The sequence below is a fragment of the Paracoccidioides brasiliensis genome (assembly GCF_000150735.1).
Source record: "Paracoccidioides brasiliensis Pb18 unplaced genomic scaffold supercont2.2, whole genome shotgun sequence".
In the NCBI taxonomy this organism is placed as follows: domain Eukaryota; kingdom Fungi; phylum Ascomycota; class Eurotiomycetes; order Onygenales; family Ajellomycetaceae; genus Paracoccidioides; species Paracoccidioides brasiliensis.
In genome coordinates, this window is record NW_011371359.1 from 1,300,266 (window position 1) to 1,313,139 (window position 12,874).

General features: G+C 38.4%; 3 protein-coding genes across 3 annotated transcripts; all 3 read right to left on the bottom strand.

Moving 5' to 3' along the window:
* Positions 1 to 3,118, bottom strand: PADG_01604 (uncharacterized protein; the record flags this gene model as incomplete). The annotated part of the gene is made up of 4 exons (XM_010758688.1): positions 1 to 303; positions 445 to 1,614; positions 1,727 to 2,652; positions 2,800 to 3,118. 4 exons carry the CDS (start codon positions 3,116 to 3,118, stop codon positions 1 to 3), a joined length of 2,718 nt encoding a protein of 905 aa, XP_010756990.1.
* Positions 3,119 to 3,772: 654 nt separating this feature from the next.
* On the bottom strand, positions 3,773 to 4,846 carry PADG_01605 (polyubiquitin; the record flags this gene model as incomplete). The annotated part of the gene is made up of 3 exons (XM_010758689.1): positions 3,773 to 4,452; positions 4,532 to 4,777; positions 4,825 to 4,846. 3 exons carry the CDS (start codon positions 4,844 to 4,846, stop codon positions 3,773 to 3,775), a joined length of 948 nt encoding a protein of 315 aa, XP_010756991.1.
* A 1,232-nt stretch (positions 4,847 to 6,078) lies between these two features.
* Positions 6,079 to 6,842, bottom strand: PADG_01606 (uncharacterized protein; the record flags this gene model as incomplete). The annotated part of the gene is made up of 3 exons (XM_010758690.1): positions 6,079 to 6,546; positions 6,652 to 6,678; positions 6,774 to 6,842. The coding sequence occupies 3 exons, from the start codon at positions 6,840 to 6,842 to the stop codon at positions 6,079 to 6,081; spliced, it is 564 nt and encodes a 187-aa protein (XP_010756992.1).
* Positions 6,843 to 12,874: the final 6,032 nt, after the last annotated feature.

Consider the following 12,874-nt stretch of genomic DNA (forward strand, 5'->3'; position numbering starts at 1 on the left):
CTACACCCAAGGTCTCCACCGTGGACCTGAGCGTGCATTTATAATTACTTTCTGCCATATCGTATCAAACACATCAGCAAGATCGATCGTCCAATCGCCAACTTCCACTTCGAGGTTAAGACGGCGCAGGCGCAAGGGATCTGATTCGGTGGGGTTGTGGGACATCAGAGGATGTACGCTGGGGGGTCGTGGAGCAGCGCAAAGAGCCGCATCTGCTAAGCAAGCCCTGCCGCGATGCCAGCGGATGGATGCAAGAGCACCACCTACAAAGCAGGGGACCAGCAAACCATCAGATCTAGGCCCCTGTGGTTTGCAATGTAATGTGCAAAACACGCCAAAAGTTTTTGTTTTCTTTTAAACAAGTGAAAAATAGAGGGGGCCCTATTTCTTCCCTTTCCCCTTCCGCTTTCTCCTCCCGCCTCCTTCAGGCTCCGGGACACTTACCGTCCCCTCAACCACATCCTCCCCCTGCCCCTTCAGCCTCTCCACCCCACTAATAAAAAAGCTCAAATCTCGATTCTGCTCCTTCAAATCCTCATTCGCAACCGTTAACTTTTGCACCTCCGCATTCAGAAACTCAATCTTTCCCATCAAACTACCATTCATAGCTTTCTCCTCCCGCCACTCCTTCTCCATCCGGTGAGCCATCGTTTCAAATTTCTCTGCCCGCCGCTCTGCACGGCCCTTCTCCCGCTCCAGGTTTGGAATGGTCTCTTTAACAAGCGTGTCGTATTGCGACTGGAGCGTGCTAAGGTTTTTCACCGCCGCTTCAGCGGCTTCTTGCGCGGCAGTGGCAGCTGCGCTGGCGACGGATGCTTTATCAGCTGCGCGCTCGACGACTTCTTCGAAATATGTCCGTTGGCTCTCGAGTTGGCTGGTTAGCAGGTGTGTGTATTCAACGCTCATGTTCTCCAGTTTTTCGCGTGGGACCGCATCGGCCCAGTCTGGTGGATCGAGAGCACTCTCGCCTGCGGCGGGTAATTCCACCAGCTTGCCATCGGACTTATTTTGTATAATCCTATGCACGTAGCCGTCACCCACATAGTCCCAGACACGCTGTGAAGCTAGATCCATGGCAAATGCATGAGAGGTTTCCTTGAAATGCGCAAATGCGTGAGCCTCGTCGTAGCGTCCACAGCCCACATTCCCGCATATCAAACATAACCAAAGATTCGCTTCTGAGTGGCAGACTTGGCACTCTGTGGGCTCCTGGTCGCAATCAAAATGTGACGCTGCTCTCTTGCCAAATTCGTCCTGCGTATACCGGCACACGGGACATCCGCTGCCTTTCCATTTTTGTAGGCACGTACAATGGAAGACATGTTGGCAAATTATCGTAAGCAAGCCTGTCGTTTCATCCATGCGCTCCAAGCAGACGGGGCATGTTGGTAGCTCTATGAGCGATGGTGTAGGAGGAGCTAGAGGTTTAGTGGATAAGGAGGACGTAGAAAGGACAGCAGACTGAGCGGGCGACGAATTTGAGGGAATACGGGTATGGTTCACTGTTGAGGGCGTGAAGGGGTCGTTATTCATGTCCGGAAATTTGCTCTCTGTTCCAGGAGCTTCGACCTGGATCTCTACAGTCTTCACGAACACCACATGGCAGGTTTCGGACTACAAAAAAGGTCAAAACAATCAGCAACAATCTTAAAACAACCAAGTAATCAACAAGCAAAAATAAATAAAATACAATAAAATAAAAATCAAAAATCAGGAATAAACTCACCTCCATAGAATTAAAAACTTTTCCATTCCAGTCCCGCTGCCACTCCTTCGCCCTCTTCCCGCTCCGAAACTTCATCAAAACCATATACCGATTTGCCCGCGCGGTCCTAACCATTCGAAAATGACTAACCTCATCACGCGTCTGTTCCCCCACAAACCCCAAAAAGTCCGATGGAGACATATACGACGGCACAGCGAGTATACACAGCGTCGTGCAATCCTCGACAGAATGTGATGATCCGGCGCCACCTGCAGACCCAGATCCAGGTCCAGCAGCTTCAATATCCCCCACCACATCCGCACTGCCATATTTACTATTACCCTTGTTGTTGTTATTACCAATGCCACCAACATTTCCATCAAGCATCGTACTGCGCGCCAGCGCTGATCCTTTCAAAAACGACGGGTCATCATCATCCTTGTAGAGCGCAGACGACTCCTCTACGTCACGGTATAGATGCACTATACCCCATGCGCTCTCTGAGACTTTCTGGTCGAGCGGGATATATTTGCCCTTAGTAGCTAAGCCACCTATGACACTTGTCCCGATGCCCTTGGCGATCTGGTTGCCATTCGCGCTATCACCGTTGTTGCCTTTTCTAACCTGTTGTGGGGGAATTTCTGTCTGCTGTTCGCCCTGACTTTGGCCCTGGCCGCTGCTCCGCTCCGACACCACCATGTCGATGCTTGCGATGGAGATCTGATCTAAGCGTTTGTCGTATGCGAGTTTAGAATAGGCGGTAGAAGACGAAGTAAATGGTGAGATGGCAGCTGAATCATCTAGAGGTTGTGCGCGATATTGATGCGGATAAGGGCCAGCTTGCTGAGAAGCGCCACAAAGAGGTGTTATACTCACTGTTGCAGCGGTGGGTGTGGTGGTAGTGCCCGACGAGGCTCGATATTGGATAATGCCGTTCGTATCCTGATCTATTACAAGTAAATGATTAAAAACGATTCGATAAAGGTAACACTTTACTTGCCTTCACCATCTTTCTCCCAAAAATATATATCATTCACATATCACCGACTCCATCCCCACTCAAAACTCAATACAGGATAGGGATCGAAACTCACCAACCTCCCTTAACCCCGCACTATTTCCCCCAACAACACTATTTCTACTCTCCCTCAGAACACCACCGTTGCTATAGCTATAGCTATCCCCCTTCACCCCCTTCCCAGCTCTAAGCCTCTTCTTCTGCTGGAAGGGCTGAAACGCGTCTCTGAAAGTTTGAATTATATGCTGATCACTGGGGCTATGATTGCTATGACCGGACGATGATGCGTGGGGTTCGAAGGATCTATCGTTATGGGACTGCGAATAAGAATTTAACCTTTGATCCGGATTGCCAGATAGTAATTCCAAAGATATATGGTAGAAGTAGGAGGGCATGGCCGGATTATAGATGGAAGATCCAACTACATCACATCTTCCTCCCAGAATGACATAACCTTTTATTCGTCAGGTATGGAGGTGACCAGTAGTTGTATAAACGATGGTTTTTTTAATGCAATTGCGCTGTTGTTGTTTGGAAGATCCAAAAGATGTGATTGATATGACTCCTTTAGAATTCAGACAAATGGGTGCAAAGCGAGTTATCATGTGATTTATGACGCAACCTTCCTGCATGTAAACGTATGTGAATTGCTTACATCCCGAGATTGCCACGAAAATGAATGATGGCAAGATCTAAGCTATAATAATAAATAAAAAGGTGGCAAGAATAGAAAAATTTAAGTGCTTCAGATGATTACATTCTACGCAACAAGAAAACGTCACGAACTGAATTGGCTGAGGAAAGAATGTATCGAGAGCGAAATAGAAGTTCGTGTCTGAGTTGTAGTGAAGGAGGATATGAAAGAAGTTATTGTAATAAGCAGTTTAAGTAAATGAATGCATCCCAGTCATAATAAAACTCGAAACCCGATCATGAAATATTCCATCCATCCATAGACGCCAGAGCCGGTAATGGTGAAAATTATTTCCCCAGCCGTAGAAAAGACAAGTTTGAAAACAAAGCACCAAAAACGCAAGAAAACCAGAAATTCAGTGGCCACCCCGCAATCTCAGGACCAGATGGAGAGTGCTCTCCTTCTGGATATTGTAGTCCGAAAGAGTCCGACCATCCTCGAGCTGTTTACCAGCAAAGATTAGACGTTGCTGATCCGGTGGGATACCTTCCTTATCTTGGATTTTAGATTTAACATTATCAATGGTATCGGAGCTCTCAACTTCAAGCGTAATAGTTTTGCCGGTCAGGGTTTTAACGAAGATTTGCATGCCACCACGGAGACGGAGGACGAGATGAAGAGTGGACTCCTTTTGGATATTATAATCCGAGAGAGTACGACCATCCTCAAGTTGTTTTCCGGCGAAAATAAGGCGCTGCTGATCGGGGGGGATGCCTTCTTTATCTTGAATTTTTGATTTAACATTGTCAATCGTATCTGAACTCTCGACTTCAAGTGTGATGGTCTTTCCGGTCAGGGTTTTAACGAAGATTTGCATTCCTCCACGCAGACGAAGAACCAAGTGAAGAGTGGACTCCTTCTGAATATTGTAATCAGAAAGGGTACGACCGTCCTCCAGCTGCTTGCCGGCGAAGATTAGGCGCTGCTGGTCTGGAGGAATGCCTTCTTTATCTTGTATTTTCGACTTAACGTTGTCGATGGTATCGGATGACTCCACCTCTAGGGTGATGGTCTTACCGGTGAGAGTTTTGACGACTGTGCGATATTTAGTTATTTGTTTTTCATCGTCGAGCAAAGCCCAAAGGCCATGACTCGTGAAAGGCTGTATACTTACAGATCTGCATGCCGCCACGAAGACGAAGAACCAAGTGGAGAGTTGACTCCTTCTGAATGTTATAATCAGAAAGGGTGCGACCGTCCTCCAACTGCTTGCCGGCGAAAATCAGACGTTGCTGGTCAGGAGGAATCCCTTCCTTGTCCTGAATTTTGGACTTGACACTATCGATTGTATCAACCGACTCAACTTCGAGGGTTATAGTCTTTCCGGTAACTGCAGCAGAGGGCTGGTCAGTTATCCTGTCTATAATCACTGCATAGAAGATAACAAGAAACGATGGAGCAACTCACGAGTCTTCACGAAAATCTGCATGGTGGCGGTGTGATAGCTTCAGCGCTTACGATCTAGATCAACTTTGAAGAGGGAACGAGTTATGATGACAACTAGAAGAGAGGAAGTGCGAGTGAGAAAACGGAACAGATGGACGTCTAGGATAGGTGTCAAACGGGGATGCTGAGGATGGAGAGGAGGAACTTTGACTGAGATGGTTGTTGTAGAAGAGAAGAAGAAGAGAAAGGAAGTTGGAGGAAAATGGTGGAAGATGGGCAGGCGGTTGGTTTTAAGTAGAAGCCGCAGCCAAGCCTAGGCAGACTTGAGAGCAAGCGGCGTGATCACGTTGGTTGGGGCGAAGTTGGCTGGATTAGTCACCCTACAGTCACCACCCAGTTAACTAAAACTAGTTAGTTAGTTCAACCGGTTTCACTAGTAACCAGCGGCTGCCTGTTGCTGGCCACTCACAGCCACACAGAGCGTGCCGCTATACCTTATTGGCACTAGCGCAGAATTGTCCCCTATGACGTCTGGAACTCTCGCCCGCAGAATGACTCAGCATGTGTTCAAGCATTCAACCTTGGGGAAGATGATCAATAATTGAGGAAATTATGTGTACGATCTGCTTTTTAAGAGTGTACCCTGACTCTGGTTGCGGTGACTGATAGGTTGCACTTCTTATCTCTCCAAAATGCTCCTTGATGAAACGTCTCAAGTGCGGATTGTGCCTCCATCAAAGAGACATTCAGGTCCTGCACCATCAACTCCAACAGTTGGCATGAGTTAAGTATTTCTTTAGCTGCTTACTATGCCTTTACTGACCAGTCATTGCCGCTTGACAACAGTATCTCATTGATAATGGTGACCACCGGAACTGCAGATTCCCCTCTTCCCAACAATAGACCTACCTTGTCGTCTTCGTTCTCTCGAAAAATCGAAAAATCGAAAAACAACTCTCTAACTGCTATCAATTGTTTCAGCCACAGTTCACTATCCAAATGCCGCAGTGTGAGCAAGAACAGGAATGAAAAGACACAGGCAGCTAATTTTCGACAGAAACCAAGGCCATGCGAATTGAGCTATATCAAGTGGCTAACTGGATGAAGTATTACGCTCTTTGATTAATCTTAAGCTTTAAGCGACTGTGAGCTATTATATTGTTAACATCTACCTAGACACCGACTTGTCGGAGACAGCAAGAAAAATATAAAAAGGTAAAGACCGTTACGCCCTGAAACGCCAATACTCAACATATACCTTTGGCTCAATTCCCCTTAGATACAGTTCATACCCATGAACTTATCGTATTGAACACAGCTCGTGCAGCCTTGAGACAAGCAGAAAGCGCTTTCTCTGCAAGTAAATGCACGGCAATTAACGTTAGGAGTGAGCCCGCCATTCTCATTTCTTTTTTGGAAATCCACCATTTGAAGGTGATCTTGAACCTCCGGGTTCGTCAGCCTGGTTGGGAGTATGTTGTTGGGCGGCGAAAACAAATCCTTCTCTGGAACCTCATGGCCATTGACTTCAGCCCAGACCTCTTCCAGGTGTTTTTTTGCTTCAGGGTCTGTCTGAGACGAGGCAACTTGCATGAGCTCGTGGTTGGTCATTCTTACGGCGGCAATCACATTGCCCTTACTGTCGAAGGACCGGACGATTCCATCATCGGCCACATGCGTGAAGCCGTGGGGGTCGGTTTGCAGCTCACGTATAAGTTCCATCGCATGCGGCTTCTGGCTGCCCTATAAACGTATTAGCTCATAGCTCTACCTCACCACCTACATACTTCTTTCCGTTGAAAGTTGGAGGGTATGTGGCATGCAAGTGCAAGCTGGCGTTTAACTCACGTTAGGGGCAGCATCAACGCCGACACCCTACATCAATGAGGTTATATCAGTACATTTGTCCCCCAATTAAAGAAATGCAAGTCGTTAAGCTCCGAGATCCGGCTCCATGGTCATATACTTACATTCAGCGGCGACCCCTGGACAGCAACAACACCAAGGAGTGCAAGAAGGACGCTGGATAAAAGCTTCATATTGAAGAAGTTATATATCAACGCTCTCAAAATTAATTTGAAATCACAAGAGTGTTTCCTCGAAAGTTACGTTTTGTTTGCAGATTTGTTTTACAGATACAGAACTCGTACAAGATCAAATAATAAGAAAATTCTCAAGGATAGATGAAGGGGGTGAGTTGGTTTTTAAAGCCTGCCATGCGTTAACTTTTGACAAGAAGCGAATAAAATATTGACTTGAATATTTCACGACAATCCAACCACGGCACAGAAATACCAAACTTTTCAAAACAGAAAGAGAACCACCTGATAAACAAGATCTTAAAACGCATGAAGTGGAATTTGGCATCCAGAGTCTGGTTCGGGTTCGGGTTCACTTAGCGGGCCGCACCAAATAGAGTTAAGACTAACGACAACCCTAACTCAATTTTAGACTTGAAACTTCCTATAGGCCAAAATATTTCCACCATTCCAAATTGGATATAGCGTTTTTTTAAGCTTGTCAAAAATTTGGTAGTGAGCACCTGGATTGTTACAGGGTATTGTTACAGTACATGTACAGTTGCAATCAGGTATCGCCTCTTACTATCGTCGAGGAAGGAAGAAATTCTACTATCAGTGTATTAAACGCAAAATAGACAGTGGCAGGTAAAAATCTTTTGGTTATTTTTTATTTAACTTTTATCAATTTTCTCTATACCAGGGACATACCTCTATCACAACATTGAGTTCTAAAACTTGAACAAAATGTATTAAATAACAATACTAAATAAGAAACATATGTTATTAGTAAGATCATTCTCTTCGTTCAATAAGCAATTTTGAATTATATGATTCTCTTTTCTACACTTGATATATTTCTGTAAAATTCACTTCTCTAACTGCAACTTCAACTTTTTTGTAAAAGTTTACTTAATTGTCTGGGCTTATTTAATGTTTTAGCATCTGTTAAAACTACTTTCTCAGTCATATAAATGTAATTTTTTTTTTAACTTTTTTTTCCTATTTTTGATATTGATAGCATATAACTGATAATTTTTATCTATTAAAATTACTGAAATATTTATAGTTGATACTTCTTTATTAAATATTTAGTTACTTGATAAATAAGCTCTATGCACAGTATTGAAGAAATTATTTGATCTTCTTATTTTCTTACTTTCATTAAATAATATTGCTAGAGATCATTAAGCTTCAAAAGTTTATAAATTAACAAAATCAAGATCTATAAAGCTAAGTTTATACATAAAAGAAACTTTCTTTGAATTAAATAAGATTAAATTTGTATCTAGTTTAAAATTATTTATAATAATTAGAGCTTAAAAATTTAGTATGAGCAGTAATATAATATATTTAAAATACTTTCATATTTATAAATTTAATTTAATATTTTGTTCAATTTAATATATGAATTATACATCTTTTTCAGTGACATAAAATAATTCACATTTAATAACTAGAATAAATTAAAAAATAAAGCAATTAATATTATAATAATTCATATAGAATGTATTGAACTTAATGATTATAAAATTTTTTATATCTATTTAATATTAAAAGTTTATAATTTTATATTATATAAATTTCTATATTCTGATTAAATAGTTTATGATTGAATTGTTCTCAATTTATCATTGATTCAGCTGTTCTTATTGATTTTTATTACGCAGTTAAGTAAGTGATCTTATATTGAAAAGTTTAATGATTTTTTTAAGTAATAATTATATATAAAAGAGTCAGTCAGATGTATGGATTAATTCAATCATTTTTACTTATTTTATACTATGTAATTGAATAGTAAAATATTTACTAGTTTGTACAATCTTTATTATAAACTCTTGCTATTAAAGCTAAATTTATATAGTTAAAAGTTGCTCTTATTAAATTTATAGATATTTTATTATATAATTTTACATTTTATAACTGTACTCTTTATTTATTTAAATTAAATGTATATAATTTTTTAATCTTTATAAAAAGTTTATTGTTAATTATACTTATATGTAAATTTATTTTCAATTCAGATATTAATCTATAAATTTAAATACTTAATATTTTTTCAATTATTTTTGAATTTAAAAGAAGTAAATTAATCATGTTTCAATATGCTTGCAATTTATCTTATTTATTCATGAATATTATTTATAACTTTATATATTCTTTTATAGTAAAGATTAATTTTTGATGTTTCTTCTGAAAATTCAAACATGTTTGTCAATTCTATAGTATATAAGAGAGATTTGCATAAGAAATATTATATAACTTAGCAGCAGCTAATATTCTAGTAAATTGATCATTTTTATAAGGTTGAATGACTTTTACAAGCCTCTTTTCTTGATTTCTTGATTTGAAGCTTTCATACTAAGAAGCTTCACATATTGAATCCACGTGTGAAGTTTAATATGGCGTTCTAGATGTCCCGGCAGAGGATGAATTACGTTACGTACCGATGTAACTACAGCAATTACCTAACTAGTTAGTTAACTAGTTAGTTGTTATCACATTCAATTACAAAGCAATCCAATCCCTTGAACTGGGCTTACAGTTTGTTGCGGGACCAGACTTCCGCGGTACTTGAAGAGGTAATTTTGCAGATGTGTATGTTGCGTGGTTTATAAGTTTCATTCTCCCGGCCGAGTTAAGCTTAAAACGTTACATGGCCACCGGTAGCACAAACACGTTTGGGCCCCAGAGAAGGTGTGAGTGTACCCCGTGTACCCCGTGTACCATTGTTTCCGCTCAACTCAAACGGAGGAATTGACACACAGAGTAATAGGAATGGGTTTAAAGGGAATAGGTTCCTTGGGAGGCTTGCAGGCAAAGATTTGAGTTTTTGTATCAAGTTTTTCTTTTATCTGGTTTGTCTTGGGTGATGATCTGTTGTTGATTCCTTGCACTCATCAGGTTCAGCTCATAGCATATAATGTTGGACGTCTGAAGTGGTTGTATTGGTAGCCTATCTCAGGGATGCTATATACTATTGTGCAGTGCGCTAGTCCATAATAGGAAGCCTAGGCTCCAACATATAAATCATGCCATCTGAATCTTGCATATTATTAGTTATGTAATGAGGTTATGATGACTAATGTAGTCAATCACCTAGCGAGACAAGATCACCTACTGAGACAGGTCTTCATTACATGATGTATTTAACTACTTAATTGATCAAAATGTCAGCAACCAAAGATGATAATTCTTTATACAAGGAAGGAAGACTTACTCTAGCTATTGAAGCAGTTAAAAAAGATCAAATTTTTAGTTTTAGAGCTGCTGCCAGATTGTACAACATCTCTCATTCCACTCTTTGTCATTGACTTCACAGCCATATGATGCAAGAGAACTCTCAGTTAAGAAATTGAAAACTGACCTCTATTGAGGAATTATCTCTTGTTCAGTGGATAATCTCCATAGATGAACATGGTCAGCCCCTCTGAGTGAGCACTGTATGAGAAACAGTCAATCTTCTTCTTGTTAATTGAGACAACTCTTTCAACTCAAAAACTATTGATGAAAACTGGATTAAATAATTTATTAACTGTCATTCTGAGTTAAAAACCTGATTCTTTCAATCATATGATCATCAATGAGCTCTATGTGAAGATCCTAAGATTATTCAAGAATGATTCAAACTTGTATGAAATACTATTCAGAAATATAATATTATATAGAAGGATATATATAACTTTAATGAGACTGAGTTTCAGATGGGAATTATTGAAACAGTCAAGATGATTACTGAGTCAGAGAAGTCTCTCTGTCTGAAGCTTGTATAGTCTGAAAATACAGAATGAGTTATTATTATTGAAAGAGTCAATTTAACAAACTGGTTATTACCTTCAATGATCATCCTTAAGAGGAAGTTACATCAGACTTCTTGGTTTGAGAATGGGCTACCATACAACTGAAGGATTGAAATCAGTGAAAATGAATGAACAACTGATAAGCTGGGTTTGATCTGATTTAAAGAAATGTTCAATAAACATACTCAAGTCTATATGATTAGTTAATATTAACTCTTAATTCTTGATGGACATGGCAGTCATAATGATTATGAGTTTGATCAGTTTTACACTAAAAACTTGATTATTTCTCTTTATATGTCAGCTCATTTCTCTCATCTCTTACAGTCTTTAGATGTTGCTTGTTTTTCCTCATTGAAGCAAGCATATAAAAAAGAGATTGAGAAGAAAATAAGACTTGACATCAATCATATTGATAAGAATGAGTTTTTAACTATCTATTCTTCAGTTTATTCAGCAGCTCTGAGTGAAAAGAATATTCAGAGTGGATTTAGAGCTACAGAACTAGCTCTATATGATTTAGAGCAGATTCTTTCTCAGCTTAATACTCAGATACATCTATCAACCCTCTCAGAGACCTCATATAGCTTTCAGGCCTTCTAGGCCACTGCCACATCTCATAATATATAACAACTGAAGCTTCAGAGTGAGAAGATTAAGAAATATCTCAAGTACTGTACACAGAGTCTACTAAGTTCAATCAATCAAGCTCAAAAAAGCTAGTCAAGAGATGTCAGATGACTATGTATAGTGTTATTATTTTAACAAGAGAAAACAAAGAGCTGAAGGCTGTAAATGCAAAGTAAAAGAAAAAGTGAGAAAGATGTCATACATATATAAGTCAGAAAGAGGACTTGATTGTTCAAGAAGAGGTGAATCATGTACAAAGAGGCATTGCAGAGAAAAGAGAGGTAATAGAGCAGTCTAATAAGCAATTACAAAAGTGAGCAGCATCACAGTGCAGTGAATGTGATGTTATAGAACATACTATTCATACATACTTCCAGTATACAGAGAATAATTTATAATATAATTAGCTGGTTTTACTATTTAGTTATAATGATATTCAATTAGAAAGATATTGAATGATGGAGATCTGTCTTAGTAGATGATCTATCTTGCTAGATGATTAATTACATTAGTTAACTAATCAATCAATTTGAATTCTGTCAATCTAAATCTCTATATACCTAGTTGATAATAAGTCATTATTTGAGCTTAGAGACTTGTTATAAAAATAAGCTCATACAATATAAAGAATTAATTGATTTTCTTTTGAAATTTATGTATTTTATTTTAATTTAATCTTAGCTAACTAGATATTAAATCAATAAAATACTTAAAGATCAAATAAACATAATAAATTTATTGCAAACAAAATAAAGAACATTTCAATAAGTGAGATTAGAACAGACAGATGAGAAAGTAGTTAAATTAATCAAAATATCACTTCATACAGATCATAGTCTGCAATTTAATGTTCATTCATTATTTGTCAGAGACAATAAAACTATAGTTTAGCAATAGCATTTGCTATACTTTGATAGCTGTATAATGTTTCTAAGAGACAGAATGATGTAAAGAAGTAAAATATGAGATCACAGTAATGTTAATAGAATGTGTATATTAAATTGAAAAAATGACCAATTATCAGTGAAGATTAAAAAGAATATAAATAAAACAGTGCTGATAAAACTAAGAAAACAAAGATAAAATTAATAATAATAATAATAATAATAATAATAATAATAATAATAATAATAATAATAATAATAATAATAATAATAATAATAATAATAATAATAATAATAATAATAATAATAATAATAATAATAATAATAATAATAATAATAAATAATTAAAAATCAATAAGCTTGGTTATAGACTAATTCATTATTGAAAAGTGAAGTATAATAGTGCTAACCCAAGTCAAAGCATAGTCATGTATGTCATTCATGTCATGATCATTCCAAGCTCATTAAGAGCGTCATGTCATATAGTGCATGTAAAATTTTCGTGACCGCAGTCATTGCCGGATCCTTTTCCTTTCCAGTTTTTATTGCCAGGTCAGAAAAGAATATAATGAAAGGATTAAAAATATGGGAAGCAAATACCATGCAGAACGTAAAAATCGTATAAGAATAATTTATCAAAAGCAATGTATATATCACTTCGAAGAACGGGATAACATTGAAAACACATCACACATATAAAAAAAGTAATCTCCCCGAGATGAAATAACATAAAAATAAA